Source organism: Alosa alosa, chromosome 20 (genome assembly GCF_017589495.1).
Source record: "Alosa alosa isolate M-15738 ecotype Scorff River chromosome 20, AALO_Geno_1.1, whole genome shotgun sequence".
Taxonomy (NCBI): Eukaryota; Metazoa; Chordata; class Actinopteri; order Clupeiformes; family Clupeidae; genus Alosa; species Alosa alosa.
Window position 1 is genome coordinate 29,687,543 of NC_063208.1, and position 19,527 is coordinate 29,707,069.

The 19,527-nt window shown below is 38.6% G+C and overlaps 1 protein-coding gene across 3 annotated transcripts in view; it reads left to right on the forward strand.

The window, feature by feature from the left end:
- fam49al (family with sequence similarity 49 member A, like) overlaps positions 1-19,527 on the forward strand; it is a 46,174-nt gene that overhangs the window by 22,654 nt on the left and 3,993 nt on the right. The window contains exons 1-8 of one of the 3 annotated variants that reach the window (XM_048229018.1): positions 998-1,080; positions 2,116-2,195; positions 5,078-5,199; positions 10,764-10,869; positions 13,756-13,892; positions 14,266-14,343; positions 14,615-14,731; positions 18,671-18,750. In XM_048229018.1, coding sequence (XP_048084975.1) covers positions 2,123-2,195; positions 5,078-5,199; positions 10,764-10,869; positions 13,756-13,892; positions 14,266-14,343; positions 14,615-14,731; positions 18,671-18,750 — 713 coding nt within the window. In that variant the 5' untranslated portion in view covers positions 998-1,080; positions 2,116-2,122. Of the gene's footprint in view, positions 1-997; positions 1,081-2,115; positions 2,196-5,077; positions 5,200-10,763; positions 10,870-13,755; positions 13,893-14,265; positions 14,344-14,614; positions 14,732-18,670; positions 18,751-19,527 lie in introns of those variants that run through there. The other 2 variants (XM_048229020.1, XM_048229019.1) reach the window with 2 other exon arrangements.

The following is a 19,527-nucleotide window of genomic DNA, read 5'->3' on the forward strand; positions in this document are numbered from 1 at the left end:
GTGTATGTGTGAGAAAATCACATTTTGATGTGAACCCCAGTGTCTCTTTTGAAATTGTGAAGTATTGAGTATATGCTTTCATCTAATGTGGCTGAAATTATTTCTTAAAACAAAGGCCAAAGCTAAAAACAAAGGCTCTAGATAAGCCAAATTCCAGATATTGCCATGAAAGATTTTGCCAGACAGGCACAGGCACTTTAGATGAAAGATGAAAGACAGGCACTAATTCACATACAACCAAAAACTGTTAAAGCACTTCACCCATAACCACTGGCAGATTTTGACAAAACTTCTCTGAGTGACTGACATCTGAAACTGAAATCCAACAGATGAAATGTGGTTGATTTAGCTATAAAGGAACTAGGACCTTGTATCTCCGCTAGTCTTGTGTTTGTTTGCCAACCTGACTTCTGCTGCAGTTCTGTAAACTTTATTTCCTTCATTTCTGCTAGGCCTCTGATGGTCTTTTGCAGGGTATAAGCTGCTGCATTGTAGTCCGACATTGTGTGGAATAAGCCCTGCATTATAAGCAGTTGTAGGCTACATGCTGTTAAAGCCATTCATACCGCTATGGTTTCTGGTTTGGAAAGACCTTTCTTTTAAATCAGAATGATCAGATAGTAAGTACGGATGAGTGCATTAGTTAGCATATGCCACTCACTTCACTCACTGAAATCATAAGAGTGAGCCTACTCTCTGATGGTCACCTCTGCAACATGGCTAAATTCAGTTTTCACCCATCACCACATTCGGATGGGCTATCCCTTACAAACGGATAGTTTGTGGCTTTCTCTCTGACCATGCTATAGCTACTAATGGTTCATTGTATTGTGTGGGTCTTTTCTTCCTGTTAAGATGTATGCTTATAGCCATAGCTTATAGTTTAGCTTCAGACACTCTCTCTCTCTGTCCATCACAAACATACACATACAAACACAGGGACAAAGAGAGAGAGAGAAGTATGCAGTTGTACTGTGTATGTCTTGTCTTCCTGCTCAGGTGTTCTGGCCATGGGGAACCTCATTAAGGTCCTTGGCAAGGATTTAGAGAACTGTCCACATTTTTTCCTGGACTTTGAAAGTAAGTCTTCGCTTGGGGTATGGCATCCTGTACTCTTGTGTGTTGCAGTGTATGTGTGTTGTGTGTGTGTGATTGTGGCCGTGATCAGACAGACGGCAGTTTGCGGAGTATAACACACAAAGTGCACTATGCTGTCTTTTTTTTGTTGACAATGACTGTTGAAAGGAGATTGTATGCATTGACGGAATGAAGATATAATGCAACTTTCTCACTAGATATGTTAGCAAAATTTAACTTTAATTTAATGCCAAAAGTTTTTTTTTTAAATATTATATTTTCCACTGAGAATGAAAGGAACATCCACCATTTTTAATAAAATCATGAATGGTGTTGGACACTTTTCCACTCAGAAAAAATGCAAAACACAACAGGTGCAGAAAACACAAGGTGCCCATCGCGCATTAGCAACACGCAAAACTCAATATAAAACAACAGAAAAAAGACGTCTCTCACAGCAAAAACAGTGCGCTGTCTGATCACGGCCCTTAGTGTGTTTGATGCATATTGGGAGAGCTGGTGAGTGGTGAAAAGTTAAGGGTGTGTTGTTGGGTGTATTCAGATTGTCTGATAGATGTTGAATGCTTCTGTTTTTTTCTGGGCAATCTCTCCACTTGCCGTGGTTTCTTTACAGTGTCAACCATCTAATTCCCAAATCAAATGAATCATCAAATTGAGATGAGAAAGCATGAGAAGACTGATTTTTTTGTCTGTGGTATGCTATGTAGCAGATTTTGTGAACGTTTTAGAGAGAATCTGGTCTCTGACATGTTCAGTCTGTTTCAGCTGGAGACAAACAGTTGGAGAAGAGACCACTGTTGCTAAACCCATCACCTGAAGGAAACCTGTACTGTTGTTCCCCAACGTTCCTTCACCCAATATACATACACGCACACATATATTCCATCTTCAAGTCATGGAGGCTTTTGTATGAAGAAAAGCCTCCACTCTTATCCTTTACACACACATCCTCTTGGTCCCAGATCCAAACCACATTACAATCCCTCACCCAAACCCTCTTCGATCTCTGTGTTCCAGGGGAGTGATGGGAAACCTCATGAAGGTGCTGGCTTGTGCTGAGAATGAGCATGGTCCCATAGTTTACCTTGACTTTGAACGTGAGATATCATCATCTTTGTTTTTGCTGCTTTACTCTCCACATTCTATTATTTGACTCTCATTCCCTCTCACTTCGGCCATGTCTTTATGTGCATCATATTATGTCCTGGTATTCTGCTCTCTAAATATCACATAGTTTAATATAATTGCTCATAGATTAAAATTATATATCTAATCTCAATACTGCTATGACACATAATAATGCAAATTCCTCTAAAAAAAATCACCAAGCAGTGAATACATACAATTAGGTGAAAAATCTGACACCTGGGCTACACCAGGTCCGCAATTGAAGTGCTCCGTTCATGTCGCATACAAATAGTTTTAGAAAACTGGTCTAATTTTTTGAATGTACGGGCCGATATCAAGGTCTGGTGTAGCCAGTTCCATTGCAGTGGAAGCTAATGGTTTCAGCAGACGCTCCGTGAACGGAACGCTTCAGTTACGTGCCCATTGTAGCCTCCCTGTAAGAATGCCAGGCCATGTTTTGCTTTTTGCTGTCAAAAGATGAAATAATCAACACATGGGGCTCTAGTTTGAGTGTGAAAACTGCTGGCAGAAACTAAAGACTCATGCATTGCACACTGTTGCACAAAAAAAACAAATGTTGAGGACAAATGCAAAGCAATAACTTTAAACTGAATGTAAAACATAAGCTTCAGTAGACTTTTTCTATTCATTGCTGGAGTTTAACACAATCTGTCCAGGTGGAATAGGTCATTTAGTTTCAGCCAACAAACAAGGACCCATGGAGTGACGTTTTCCAATAATTGTACCATCCTTTTGCGTACCCTCTGTATCAATCCCTGTGTCTATTTTCTATAGTGTGTGCTGTATGTTTTAACCCTTAACTTTAGTGCAACTTTTCTCTTAACAGATTCCTCCTAATGATACTTTTGTCCCACAGCACTTATCTTACCTTACACTTATCCTGTACATACTGTAGACATTTCAGTTTGAATAACTTCAGCAATGCTAAGCAGCCTCAGAGCCTCATAGTTAAGTAGTGAGACCCACGTAAAGCTTTCCAAAATGTTGTTAGTTCTGTAATCCCCCACACACATTGTAGGTCACTGTGATATCAAAATGATATGGTTTGTTGAAATTCAAGATTAGTCTTTCTAATTGTTCACTGAACATCACATTAAACAAACACAAATCCTAACCCTAACCTCAACCTTAATAGAAATGTTTTAACAATTTGTTTATAATCTGAGCATCTATAGATACTGTAGTCTAGGGATCTAAATGTAACCAAATGTCTTCAATTCATGTCATCTTAAAATAGCATGTGAGGTTACTAGAAGGAGGTTGTTCACACAGTTAAAGCAGCTTGTGTAAGCACATCAAGTATGTGTGTATCACTGAGAATGTGGCTCACAAATAGCTATTTAATGCACCTCATGATATAGTCTGCTGTATAGGATCAATTGCTTTTCTGAAGTATCTTTAGGTAGGTATGATAGTGAATGAAATCATTGAATGTGTTTTTGGACACATTTGGATTTAAAAACACTAACTATATTCCAACACATATTGTATACTGATGTTTCCTATCCAGTTATTATTTTTATATTTTTTTAATTGTAAACGTCATAAATTGCCATTACAATTAATAATTACTTACAGGACCTACAGGATGGGACCCAAGTTTAATGGAGAAAGATCAACAGAACATCCCAAGGGAAAATGTATTGTCTCATTTTTTTTTTTCACACGAGAAGTAAATCTCTTATTGAGATCTCACCTGATACTCCTAAGAGACCTTATAAGAGAAATAAGGCGAGATAAGAAGAAGAACAGAGTATTTTTAGATTTTCAGTTGAACTTGGACTTGGGTGAGATAAGAGGAGGGTTATATCTCAGCTGCGAAATATCCATCTGCTTGTCTCATCCCAAGTTCAATTTAAGTTAGGAGACAGTGTAATATGTGTATACTGTCAGACCAGAGCATGTTTACACTTCACTTTTAGTGTATGTGAAGTGTACACATACACATACAAATCATTACACACATTCTATTTCATTGACATGTCGCAAAGCTCAATTAAGCAGAAATTGGTTGAGGAAGTAGGCCCAGTAGCGTTTTTGTACATTTAGCAGAACATCAGGGAGGTTTAATTGACAGTTTGTCAATGTTTTTAATATGTTTCATAGAAATAGGAAGGAACTTCCTTATCTGTGTGCAGACCCTCCCATGTTCGCATGGAATGTCATTATAGTTTCTTGCGATTGCTAACATACTTTGTTTTGTCCAATCTGTAGTCATACTTTCATCCTAGCCTTAAATGTGCTTACAGGCAAACCTGTAAGCAAATTTGAATTTACTCTGCAAATCCATCTGTAAAGGATCCCATTGACGAAATTCCCGTTGTACAACATCCAGGGTCATGACCAGCAGTAAAATTAAACTTAAATTGGTGCATTAAACTCGTACCAAACCATGCAGCAAACACATATACAAAATAAAAAACAAAAACACATCTATATCTGTTTAGCACTGTCACTATCAGCGCAGCCATTGGTTGTGTTGAATGCACGTGACTGTGACTGGTTGGATCCTGGCATATGCTGTTCACGTCAAAGATGACAAACGTGATGATGTTCAGCGAACAAAGGCAAGCTACTGATCAGGCATATTAATACAAAAACACACACATCAACCTAAGGAAAATAGGAATGTCCACAAGGGTGATATTTTTGTTTCAGAAGAAAAACGAAATATGTTTGGCAGAACTGTCTACTGTGTAGAACATGCTTTGTGTCCATTTCTGACACAATACTACTGTGTTTGACTGTTCTACTAACATTGAATGTGACTAAGGTGCCAGTCCTAGTGTAAATTTGTTTTTGCCTCTAACCTTAACCTCCCCATGCTCAGATGCCCAGCCCACAGAGGCAGAGACAGCAGTGTGGAATCAGGTGAGCGCCATTCTGGAGGAGGCCCATGGCATACTGGCAGAGCTGCAGTCCTACAATGGGGCAGGACAGGAAATACGAGAGGTAAGGGAATTAAGCTTTGATTTTGCTTACTTACAGTTCATAACTGACAGATGTTATCCTATATAATTTATGTCTACAGCTTAACCCTAGATATGTGACTACATCATCTATTAACCCTACTGTAAGTACTGGATGATGTCTGTTCCTCTCACATGCAATAAATTAATTCTGCTTTCATTACACCAGGAGAGGTTAGACAGTAAGATTACAGGAGAAGTAAGGTATTATTCAACACATCAAAATTAAGACATATTGAGCCATTCAACAAGTCATCTACTAGAGTCAAATACTAGAGTATTTTGCTGAGTATTTAATTTTGTTAAGTTAATGGAAAGTAGTCTTGAAGCTAGAACAAAAAACGTGTCCCTTCATCAGGATACTGATGATACAGAAATACTGAAATAGTACAGAAGATATGGGATGTATTAATTTGCATGGCTTTGGCTAAAACAGTAGACAGTATGTTTATGTAAGTGAATGAAGATAAATTGTAAAGGTTGAAGATGGGGTTGAATGGGGGTTTCTGGGCTATAGGGCCAGATAATAGCGGTATTAAACCGATGATGTATCATCTTGGGGTCACCAATAGATGGAAAAAAATCTTCAAAAGTGACCTCACTGCTAATAGCTTATTTAGAGGGGCATGCAGGTAAAAAGCCTGTCCAGCCTTTTAACTATTAATGTAGCGGCAGCAGTTACTGAATGGTACAGTGACTTTATCTGGAAGTGTGGTCTATTGTCAGATGAAATGAAAATTGAGCTCTTTGGCTAGAAACTTTAGATGTGTTTGGTGTACATAGAAGAATGGCTATACTGAAAAGAACCCCATGCCTAATGACAATTATGGTGGAGGGGCTGTGCTATTGTGGGGCTGTTTTTATCCCCAAAAGCCTTGAGAACCTAATTAAGGTGCATGGTGTCATGAACACCAAGAAAAACCTGAACATTTTCAAAGGAAATCTGCCAATCTCTGCCAAGACACTAAAAGTTGGTCATGATTGGATCATTCATCAGGTCAATGAACCAAAGCAAATGTCCAGATCAAAACAAATATTGTTTGCTGAACACAAAATCATGCTTCAGACATTGCCATCTCAGTCCCCAGATCTAAACTCCATTGGGAACAGTGGGGTGAGTCAAAGAGGAGTGTGGACCTAGGAATCTGGACGATCTGGGGAGATTTTGTAAAGACGAACGGTCTTAAATCCCTTGCTTTGTATTCTCCAACTTTATGGGGTTTTATTGGCAAAGAGAGGCTTAAGAAGTTATTACAAGCAGGGGTGCCAATAATTGTGAGCAATGTGTTTTTGTTATAAATATTTATTTCTTTATGAGATTTTCCTTTTTCTCCAAATAAATTTGCTTCCCTTCAAGGTTGGATTTTTCCTAATTTCTTTCATTGTGAGATTACAATAAATCACCAACAGATTGTTTTTTTACCAGTTTTTAGTCAACATTAACCGAGGTGCCAATAATTCTGGAGGTTACTGTATATAATTGCTATAATTATTGCTATAATTTTAAACTATATTTTCTGATTCAAAGCTGAATAACTGAACAACAGCTGAGAAAGCCACAAAAGGCAGTGGATCTCTCTCTCTCTCTCTCTCTCTCTCTCTCACACACACACACACACACCACACATACAAACAAATAGATAAAGATTTCACCTGGTGGGGTAAATTATCTATATACTATAGTATGATGTAGTTTGTTGTAAGATTCCATGTTGAATTTTGTTTCAATATGGGTCGCTATAATTTAACGGATTGAACTGTAAATTATGCTGACATATGTTTAAAAATCTTGTTTCATGTGCCCCTTTTTCAATTTGAGCCCCTGGCCCTCCAAAACCGTCTTTATTCAGAAACTGTGTCATTGGTCATTGATTTATGTACTCAAAAATAGCCCTCTAGCCTTTTTCACAAGCCTGTATTACGCAATGGGTTCCTCAAAATTCCACGCACATTATTATTGATTTACTTTCTTCCAGATATAAAGTTCTTTTGTGAATTTTTTTGTGAATAAAATGATGGCTTGATTGAAAAAAGTTGGTACTCATGATCCTAAATTCATAAACTCAAAGTTGCAAGTTGGGTGCTTAATATCACATCGGCTTTATGCAGCCATATTTGTGTATGGGTATCCTACATGTAGGTATATTCTGAACAACGATCTTAAATCAAGTTGAGTGATTACCCAGGCTTTATTTACAATAACTTTAAAAATGATGTTTCATTGCAACTTTGTGGGCATTTCCACCCTTTATCTAAAAAAAGCACCATTTTGCTCAAATTGTTCAATAGACCCTTCACTTCAACTTAGAAGTGAAAACCAAACTTTAACACCAATTTGAAATGACTGAGAAAAATGACACATACATACGACCCCACTATCTGGTGCTCGGGCCCTAATAACACTAGTCCTGACACAGCTTGCAGTTTTTCGCTAGAGGAGGAGGTTGCATGCTAACTTTAGTAGATATCTGGGTTAAGTGTTCCTTATGTAGGCCTTTTTTAACATGACATAAACAGTAAATATTTTCACATACCATTGCTATTTCTAGTTATATTTCAATCAATCCTCATATGCAAAATAGTTGTATTATTTTATTATTGTATCATTGTATATCAATATCAATATTAATTAACTTCTTAAAATCTCATTTCCATAACATCAACAATATATACTGTATATAGACACATGTAGATTTATTCCGGATGCTGCCATCGAGGTCTGTAACTCTCTAGAGGTGATGTGTGGATTGGCTTTTACCCAATTTATTATCTTTCTGGTGCATCTTGGTCATATAATACTTTTGATGGGCATCCACTGGGTCGTTATCTGTGTGATGGGCATCCACTGGGTCGTCAGACTGAAGAACTGCCTCTCTGACACTGTGATCAGCAGCACCGGAGCGCCACAGGGAACTGTGCTCTCTCCAGTCCTGTTCACCCTGTACACATCTGACTTCCGCTACAACACCGAGTCATGCCACATGCAGAAGTTTTCTGATGACACTGCAATTGTGGGGTGTATCAGGGACGAGCAAGAGGAGGAGTACAGGAGCCTGGTGGAGGACTTTGTGCAGTGGTGCAAACTCAATCACCTTCAACTAAACACTTCAAAGACCAAGGAGATGGTGGTGGATTTCCGAAGGTCTAAGCCCACTCTGCTACCAGTCCACATTGATGGGGTCAATGTGGAGGTGGTAAGCACCTACAAGTATCTGGGTCTCCACCTGGACAATAAACTGGACTGGTCAACCAACACTGATGCACTCTACAAGAAAGGTCAGAGCAGGCTGTACTTCCTGAGGAGGCTGCGGTCCTTCAATGTGTGCAGCAAGCTCCTCAGGATGTTCTATCAGTCTGTTGTGGCCAGCGCCCTCTTCTATGCAGTAATATGCTGGGGAGGAAGCACAAAGAAGAAGGATGCTGGGCGACTTGACAGGCTGGTAAGGAAGGCTGGCTCTGTAGTGGGAGCTGAACTGGAGTGCATCACTTCAATATCTGACAAAAAGACCCTAAACAAACTGATCAACATCTTGGACAATGAATGTCATCTCTCTACAGCACAATCAAAAAACCAAAAGAGCTTGATCAGCTGGAGACTTCACTCACTGCCATGCACAACTGAAAGGCTGAGGAAGTCATTTGTTCCTAGGGCCATTGAACTGTTCAATGCCTCACTAAAGGGAAGAGGAGAGATAGACTTCTCTGCTTAGTCTGTCTGCCTCTCTACGTCCATGTTTTTTGAGTACTGACTGCCCACTACTGCTTACTACTGTTTTACTACTGTTCTACTATTGTACACAGCCTAATGTTTTCTCTACTGTTTTACTGCTACACTGTTTTTTTCATGCTATATTAGCACACATGATCAATGGCTGCGGTCAGGCTTCTGATACAATACTGAATGAATGAATGGCTATAACCCTATTACCTCAACCTGTTCTTGCACTGAAATAGTTTTTTATTTTACCTTGTTACACTTTACATTACACTTTACTCCCCTATTTGTCTATATTATTTATGCTGGTCTCTAGACCTTACTCTTGCACTGTTGGACTACTTTTTGCACCTTCACCATGACACTCACTCTCTTGAGCACCTTGCCAGGCACACATAACTAAGGACTATGGCTGGACTACTGTTTGCACCTTCACCATGACACTCACTCCCTTTAGCACATCACACCAGTCCTGGCCCTGTCACTACAAGCGTCTTATGCTTGATCACCCTCAAGCACATTGGTCTTTCTTAATTTAACTTATATAGTGTATTTAGTTTTGTTAGTTTTCTTATCTGTCTTATCTTCTACTGTCTTTATTGTACAGTGGAGTTTAGTTATATGTTTACTTACACTTATGTTTACCACTTCTGCTGTAAGTGCATGTTGTGTGTTATGTCTGTATGCTACCGAGACCCTTGAATTTCCCCTTGAGGATCAATAAAGTATCTATCCATCTATCTATCTATCTATCCACTTCTACATAGTATAGACAGATGGGGCAGTAAACAGTATAAGACATACTGTATAGTGCAGTAGTATTAAGAAAGTGGTATGGTTTACAGTAATGTAAATTAAATAAAAGTATGTGCAATGTATTAACAGTAATATATAAAAAACAGAATAAATATGGATAGAGCCTATTCAGGGCCTACATATATGTACAGTGTAGTAACAGTAACATCAGAGATGGTTCAAGCGGAGCTAGTAATCAAGGATCTTTGGTAACATTATAAGAGTAGTAAAGTGTATGTGCAGTACTATGAACAGTACAAGAGCAGCAGAATATGCCGATGTATATGTCTATGCTAGCATTTTGCTAGTAATGTCCAAATATTTAATATTTCAGGATAGATTTAAGCCCTATGCCTAAATGTGGGGCTATTTTTTCCACGGACTGCCATGCTCCAAAATTGCAAACGTGTTCCCATGAAGCATGTTTTAACAGGAATTGAATGCAATATCACAAATGTTTGGTTCAAAATCGTATTGCAACTGACATAGGAACATAGGAAATTAAATCTTACCAATAAGTTTTGAGAATCCTAGCTGGAAAAGCAGTTATTTTTGGTCACAACAAACCCTGGGAAAATCCTGATGGGACGTGTTAGTCTACTCCACATTATAACTGGTTATGTTGTTAGACAGTACTTCTTCTACAGATCTCACCAAACTTACAGTGTGGAAGTGACTAAAGGGGGACTAGGACAACTACTGTACACACATCACAGCTAACTGGTTTTATTTCATGAGGTCTCTTATTTGTGGTTTCCTTTTTCACTGGCCATGTTTCACATGTGTTTATGGTTGGTTATGTGGTTTATTCAGTTATGCATGAGCTGTCTGTATTAGACCAAAGACTGAGAGGGATGGACAGATGAATGTGAGAAGTAAAGAGAAAAGGCTAAAAACTCACTTAGGCAGAATCACATCAGCACCACATTTTAATTCCTTCTTTTACCCTCTTTCTACCACTCAGTTCTTTCTTTTGTTCCCCTTTCTTCTCTCTCAAGGATCCTTAACTTTGATCTCTTCATCTCTCTCTGTCTCAGGCCATTCAGAATCCAGGTGACTTACAGCTGCAGGAGAAGGCCTGGAATGCGGTCTGTCCTCTGGTCGCTAAACTGAAACGCTTCTATGAGTTCTCCCTCCGTCTAGGTAAGTAGAAAGCCATATTTCCCCTGCTCTTCAGCGACTTATCAGTGCAGTGTTAATATATCACAAATGACCTTCACAAGAAGTTATGCGCACACATACACACACACACACACACACACACACACACACACACAGAGAGAGAGAGAGAGAGAGAGAGAGAAGGTGGTATCAGAAGTAATATTTAGTAGCAGATTAGAACAGGTAGTTCTGAGCTAACAAGAGATACCTTGCCTCACTTCCTTACTACTGATATTTTTGTAGACGTCACCATGACAACAGTGTCAGCTCTGTAGAAACAGCTATTGAGGCCGTTATTGAGGCCCATCTACAGTGGCCCTGAAGTGCACAACACAACAAATGGGAGACATAACAACAAATAAAAAATGAAATGCAATTCACAAAACACAACAGTAAAAATGAAACCACAACAAAGCAGAAGACACAACAACACTCTTTTCTCAAGTTTTGTTACGCAGCCTGGTCCATGATCACCAACGAGATGCGCATTCATGACAATATGACAATTTCAGTTGCACGGGAGGGGAGGGTTGCCACATCCGATTTGTGAAAATCTGTGACCCAAAAAAAAAAAAAAAAAAAAATAAAATAAAATAAAATAGAATGAATGAATGAATGAATGTGAAATATATATATATATATATATATATATATATATATATATATATATATATATATATATATGTGCTTCTAATTGTATGCTGTTGAAATTGGCTATATGGTGCATTGTCACTTTTTAAGGTTGCTCAGTCTAAGCTTTCTCATAAAACCCTTTCACCAGCTCTTGTAAGATACAAGGCTAATCCATAAACTCTAGCCTTGTTTCCTTGTGCCACATTGATAACACAATATGAACAATACTATGCATAATATTAAGTTGTTACAAGCTGTTATAAGTTTCATATTATCAACACCTGGAACCTGCCAGCCTATCTCTCTCTCTCTGGTGCGCACTCAAGATGCGTTTCCCAATTAATTAGAGTAAGTAGCGTTCAAGTTAGATGCTGCTGCATGATCATCCTTGCATGTAACACGAATTTGGTGCATTTTGACATCGTAAACATTCTCAAAGAGAGAAAAGCAGTTTCTGTTGTAGTCAAAGCAGTTGTTCTGTTGCAGTCACCCAACCGTGCTTAGAGAACCTTTAATGAACCTTCTCTGATCAGGCTATGTGAAAGCAGCCTTTCTTTGTGTTAAAAAAATGGATAGTGCATTCATCCAATCAGTGAGAAACTGTTTCTACAGCAGATAAATAAATGTTGTGTTCTCTATGGTTGGGGTTTCAGTTTTTCATTGTGTGCTCTTAGTCAAATACACTCAATGTTAACAGATGGGGTGTCATTCTAAAATGACATCATCAATCTCTAATCACCTGTCTCAGGGGATTTTTTCACAGTAACTTTTCGTCTAAGCTTCCTCCAATGTACGTGACCTTTAAATTAAACATATAACGAGATGCATGCTTTAAGGAAGGTATAAGATGGATTTAAAACATGCTTACAGCTATGTATAGGTTACTTTCTATAAGTGCATCTGACTATGTCTCAGAAACGAAAGTGCAACAGTGTTTATTTATTTATATTATTTATCAAACAATAATCAAACTATTAAACTAATTAAGGAATGCACCACACCGTTTGTTACATTACCTTCTATACGATGAAGGCTATCATCATTTATATGGAGAAAATAGTGACAGACAGACAGAAACAAAGTAACTTGGAAACGTACAATCAACCCATGCAAAAAAGAAACTAGGCCTAAATTAAAGAAATTAGGGAATGCCTTGTTTAGTTTTTACTAAATGAATACTATATAGTCTATTAGCAATACATTTTTCATGAACCTGAACATTAGTAATAAAGTGAAAGACACTGCTCATCTGTCGGTCAGTCGGCAGACCACAGACCAGACAGGTAGAGGGATAATAATAATAATAATACATTTTATTTAAAGGCGCCTTTCTTGGCACTCAAGGACACCGTACATACAAATCTACTGTACCACGTGCAGATTCAAAGTAAAAACCTTTTTTGCACAGACTAGAGTGTGTGGATTTTTCTTATATTTTTTATGAACATGAATATAAAAATAAGGAAGACATGAGAACTTAGGAGAGGATAGGCAGGGGGCCTTCCAAAGAAGGCAGGGAAAGAAGAGAGAGTGAAAGTGAGCCAAATAACAGGTCCTGGTAAATGTTCTACACATCGGCTAATAATAAAATAATGTGGCCTGTGTAGGTGTGTTGAAAGTTGTTCACCTATACCAAATCTCACTCCAAGCTTAATTAAAAAGTTGGCAGATATACAGAGGAGAGGAGAACAATATGATGCAATAAAGGTTGTGGTAGAAGTAAGGGCAAGAATTTAAAATTAGTTTCACCCCGGATCACAATCACATATAAAATATTTCAGAGGAGTGCTAGGCCATTGGAGTGCTGAAGGTACACTATGCACGATTTTCACCTTTACGAAGCCAATTTGATGGTAAACGAACTTATAATAGGCAAATTGTTCACCTACTGTAGCATAATTACAGTATACAGCAGAGGTGTAGCGACTCTCTACCGAGAAAACCAGCCATGCAACTTCAAAAACGGCCATTGTGAAACATTACCTTGTCAGTAAATATAGCTCTTTGGAGTTTTTGCCTGTTAATCCTTCACCTCCACAACAAAAGCATTGTCATTGTGTACAGGGGGGATAAATCACGAGAAGTTTGCTTTTACAACAGGAGAATAAAATATAAATATATTGCGACTCTAGAGGGAGCTCTACAGTCGCCCAAAATACCTAAACCTGCATAGTGTACCTTTAAAGCAGTGACTTGATAACTGAGGCTGTTTCTTCTGTTTCATGGTTCACACAGAGAATGCGTTACGCAGCCTGTTGGAGGCACTCACAAGTCCACCATATGCCCCTATGCAGCATCTAGAGCGGGAGCAGGCACTGGCAAAGCAGTTCGCCGAGATCCTCCATTTCACTCTCAGCTTTGATGAGCTCAAGGTGAGCAGAAAAAACACACATATACTGTAGACTTAGCATGCACACAACAGACAACAGAGCCAGAAGACTACAGGAAAGAGGAGGATAGTATAGAAATATCAAAATACATACACACACATCCAGTTGAGTGATTTTCAAATTAGTGGATCTTTCTTTCAGCACAAAGAAAGAATCATCTAAAGTTTGAATCAGGTAGTCAAAGATCAGACTGATTAGTAGACAGGACCACTGAATCGCTTTAGCCAAAGTTGGTGAAGATGACATTGTTACACACATCCTATCAATAAAACTTTCATCTATATTTCAAAACTCATAGAGGATAACAGTTTTAGTTGTGAAAAAAAATGTTTACATTTTTAAATCCCTCTTACAGATGACAAATCCTGCCATTCAGAATGACTTCAGCTACTACAGGAGGACCATCAGTAGGAACCGACTAAACAATCAACAGGTGTGCTGAGTAATTGGCATAGAATAACAGAGATCTGATCTGATGGGGACTGCAGAAAACTCTAACCCTGACAGATGTGTCTTTGTGATAAGCATGTTGAGATCCAAGACAATTTTCCATAACAATGATAATATTATGATGACTAGCTCATACAGTTCATACAGCTTTGGTCCTCATTAAGCAGTGCAAGCCTAAGATCTAATGTGTGAATTCTATACTATATTCTAACATGTGAGTTGATCTTGCAATTATTGTTATAAATGTCTGACAGCTGGAGGCTGAGAATGAGGTGAACAATGAGATGGCCAATCGAATGTCCCTGTTTTATGCTGAAGCTACACCCATGCTGAAGACGCTGAGCAATGCCACAACCAAGTTTGTGTCGGAGGTGAGATTGAGTCTCCTGTTAGACTCAGACATCCTGATACTTGGTGCACTTGGCGCAGAGTCTGCTCCCACGTATCTTAATGCCATCATGAAGGATTATGCTCCCCCTCAGTTGCTGTGTTCCTCCAATGAATGTCAGGCAGTACCGTATACACACAGTAATCTAGATTATTCTCATTTACAGTGCACCCAGAAAGTTTTCTACATTTTATGTTTCAGACTCTTACAGCCTACAGAAGGACAACCATCAGTGCAGCACTCCACCAATCAGGCCTTTATGTTAGAGTTGCCAGACGGAAGCCATTTTTTGCCGGGAGTTTGCCAAAAAGCACCTGAACGACTCTCAGACCATGAGAAGCAAACTCCTTGGGTCTGATGAAACAAAGATTGAACTATTTGGCCACAATTCTCAATGGCATGTGTGGTAGAAACCAGGCACTGAGCTGCATTGATGGTTGTCATTCTGTAAGGATTCTCCCATGTTATCATTCATAGTGATCATTGGATCCTTGGTTACCTGTCTGACCAAGGCCCTTTGTCCTGGATTACTCAGTTTGGCTGTGAGGCCAGATCTAGGAAGACTGTTGGTTGTTCCAAACTTTTCCATTTGAGAATGTTGGAGGCTACTGTGCTCTGGGCACTTTCAGTGCTGCAGAAATGTTTTTGTATCCTTCCCCAGATCTGTGTCTTGACACAATCTTGTCTCGCAGGTCTATGGACAATTCTCTCAACCTCCTGGCTTGGTTTTCACTATGACATACTGTACACCATCAATTGTGAGACCTTATATAGAAAGATGTGTGCCTCTCCTAATAATGTCCAATAAATTCATGTAGGCACAGGCGGACTCCAATCAAGTTCTAGAAGCATCTCAAGGACCATTGATATAAGTAGGATGCACCAGAGTGCATTATGCATTTCACGGCGAGTCTGTTTTCTTAACACCTTGAGTGCCAAAAACGCAATATTGCATTTTTTGGCTTTTTTCTTAAATTACGAAAATAGACACTCTAACACACCTTATGTGTAATTTTGGGAACTCTTATGATGAATAGAACTGAAATAGATGATCGAAAACTCATGAAAACACACAATCTGGACATTTTATCATAACTCAGCTTTTGATGGTTGCCGCTTTGGGTCGAATGTGTAACGCATACACGTCAGGTCAAAACCAGGCCATTTCTTTTCGTGGGTTTATCACTAGGTAGCAGTCTCGCTAGGTATCGCTAGGTCACTTCCCGGAAACGTTACAGGCAACACTTCTCAGGTGCTGAAGGGGAAAATGAAAAAGTTGAAGAAAAAGATATTGCTATTAAAGAATTAGATATTAAAGTCATGGAAACGGAATGTCACTTTGGTACTCTATTGCAAGCATCATAACAAAGGGTATGGGGCAGTTCCAGCGTTATGGATGTGACAATTGGACTCATATTGGTAAACAAAATGCCTTAGAGTGGGGGCAAAATTAGTATCAGTGAATTAATTTGCATAACTTTTAATGCAACCTCTGTCCTGAATACTGAGAAATCCTCAAATTTCATTTAATCAATTTCATCCTAAGAATACAAGGCATTTTATCAGCGTTATGGATGTGACATGAAATGGACACACTTTTGTGAGAGATTACAGGTTTTCTACAAACTCTGTGAATTTTGAAGGAAACTGCGAAACTATGATATATGTAGCATGAAGGAGACTTGAATGAACACAAAAAGTGTGTTTTTGTAACTATGCGTCATTTTCGTAATGCATTATGTAGGAAAAACTGGCGTAATGGAAGTGACGTGTCTGAACCAGTCCTCGACAAACTACATAAAACACGTAATTAAGTAGTGAATTTTGATATGAAACAATTGAAATAGTAATCATGAAAAACTAGCGATGAAATTATTGCTTCCTCAGTGCCCACTAACAGGAAGAACACACAGGAAGACACAGGAAGAATCAGGACAACAAGTAATTTAAAATATAAAAAATACATTTATTTTTTTCTTTTACCGTCATCAATTTTGGTCAGTGATTCCCCGGTTACTGAAACACCAGGGAACATGAAACTTGGTGGCCACTCTCTTAAATAACTAGCCCTACCTGAACCGTTGCACCCAAGATGACAAAATATTTACAGTATGTTAGTCTCAAGAGCCCGCATCAACCTAACCCATACCCACTCATTTGTGATTTGCACACATAAAGTACATGTGCACACACACACACACACACACACACACAGTCGCACACAGACAGGCAAGCACACACACATGCACACACACAGACACACACACACACACACTTATAAACAAAAGCAAACTCACATATGCACACACTCATTTACATGCACATGAGTTGCAGGAGTAGGAAATGGAGACAAATTGACAAAGCGTGATTTATTTTTGCTGAAGAGAATATGCAGGACTGAGAGGCGGTCATATTTTGTACCGCTATGCGGTACATCTAGTTTATTGCTGCCGTTACTTATGTTACTCTGTGGGTATTAGCTACAGAGGACCTGACACTTCAAATGCTGGCATATCGGCGTCACATTTAAAATTAAACTGTGTTAAGCAGGCGTGAGCGGCAGGCTGAACAGATCTGCAACAAAAAAGGAGGTTGCTATGTTAACTCCAGCTGCAAAGTCAGCCATCTTCACCAGCTAACACGATAATCCAGTTACTGTACAACAACAGTATGACAGTTACAGGAAGATAATCGCTCAGATTTTCGCTATTAGGCCACTTGAAAATAGGCTATGGCTAGGCTAATCACTGGAGGTATTTTAATATTATATTTGTTTTGCTAATGGTTAGGCAAGGCCTCCCTGTGGTTTTGATCAACCTAATAATCTTTGAAATGTCAATTGTAAACACTAAGGTGAAATGCCTTGAAACTGACATGCCACCAGAACAGACGTTTTATAGGCTTTGAGGTATAATAAAGTCTCCAGTCTTGTAAATTCACATTATGTAACATCCATAACGTCACATCCATAACGCACCATTAAAGGTTTTAAAAGCAAGAAAGGGGCACAATTTGGTCATCACACTTTACATTGATATCAATCAGCTTTGCACAGACACTATGGACATTGTCGCATCAACACTGTATGTGTAGCATAAACTTTTCCTATAAAACGTTATGGATGTGACATGGCCATGGAACTTGCTGACTTAAAAACAAAAGCCTTACAAATGTAAGGAGTTGTGCACTTAAAGGCAAGATGAGCATAGACATTGCTCTACCATTCCCTTGTCAATCTGGAATTTGTCAAATGGCACAATTTGTTTGAACCTTGGGTCCATTTATCCACTTTTCAAATATGTATAATATTACCATGTGAAAAATGTTGTTTCTGTATGGTTGCACACCATATTAATGATGTAAAAAGAGTGTAATTCTCCATCAAATTCAATCAGATCAGTTACAAACAATAAAATATAGACCTAAATGAAGATTTTAACAACAGTTCTATTTGCATATGCACAACTTTTTTTTCCATGGTAAGGATGACCTTTGCATGGAAGAGCCTATGCCTATGAATACTTGTGTAAAGGGATATGTCAATCTTTTTTTTTTTTTTTTATAAATTTACAAAACAGTTTTTGTGGATTATTGTGGTATTCTGTGTAGCCAAAATGTGGAAAACTTGAAAGGGTCTGAAAACTTTTCTCAATGATGGAATGAGCTATCAAGTACTACCAGAGCAGGAGCATCCCTGTCTATCTTCAAAAGTAGAAGACCCAAGTCTTCTGAGAGTAACTCCCCTAACACATCTCCTAGACACATCTAACAGACACACCTAACATAGTGTGTCTGTTAGGACGGTGATAGTGTGTAGTGCCTAATGAGCCGGGCTAGCATACAGCCAGAAAAAAAGTTGTGGGTTAGATTTTAGAGGTTATCAATACAATGGTCACAGTATACTGTGTACTTTTTGTTTCAGAACAAGACACTGCCCATTGAAGACACAACAGATTGCCTGAGCACTATGGCATGTGTGTGTCGTGTCATGTTGGAGACTCCGTGCGTATTTCCACCCACTTTTTCCTTCTCTTTGGTGTATATCCTCAATATCAAATTGTGGAGCTACAATGCCCCACATGCTGATGAATGTAATCTGTATATCAGAGCATACAACAACAGGTTTAAAAGCTAATTTTAAAAGAATCCAGCATCCATTCATTGTCCATCACGGTAACACTTTATTTTAATGTGTCGCTGTTACAGTGTACCTACCTAATTAGGTACAGTGGTACAACCTGTGTAACAACATGTACTATCAGGTACTATCATTGTACTTGCATTATGTATTGGTGGGTACCTACATATAGTTGTTACATTGTAATACTGAGTGCTTTTACAAAACTTTGCCAATTTGTCTAAATTTTCATCAGAGGCAAAGAGCTGACCTGAGACCTGCTGGATGGGGTAAATCTGGTCATGATAGATTTGATATACAAATCATTCTTAGCTCCAGTCAAGGCCTCATTGTCGTCAGTGTACATGTAACAGCTGTGCTGCTACAACCTTGTTACTCTTTGATACAGTGGAATAAACCTATTAAGTGTACCAGTTAATTACTTACATGTACATATGACATGTATGTTGTGTTGTGTCTTCGATGTCTTGGAACAGGTCTACTAATTCACTACATAGTCTAATATCAACTGTGTTGGTTATTGCTCTTTGATACAGTGGCACAAAGCCATTAAAATGAAGTGTACCAGTTAAGTACTTACAATTACATATTACATGTATGTTGTGTCATTGGTGTCTTGGAACATGTCTGCCATTACCCTA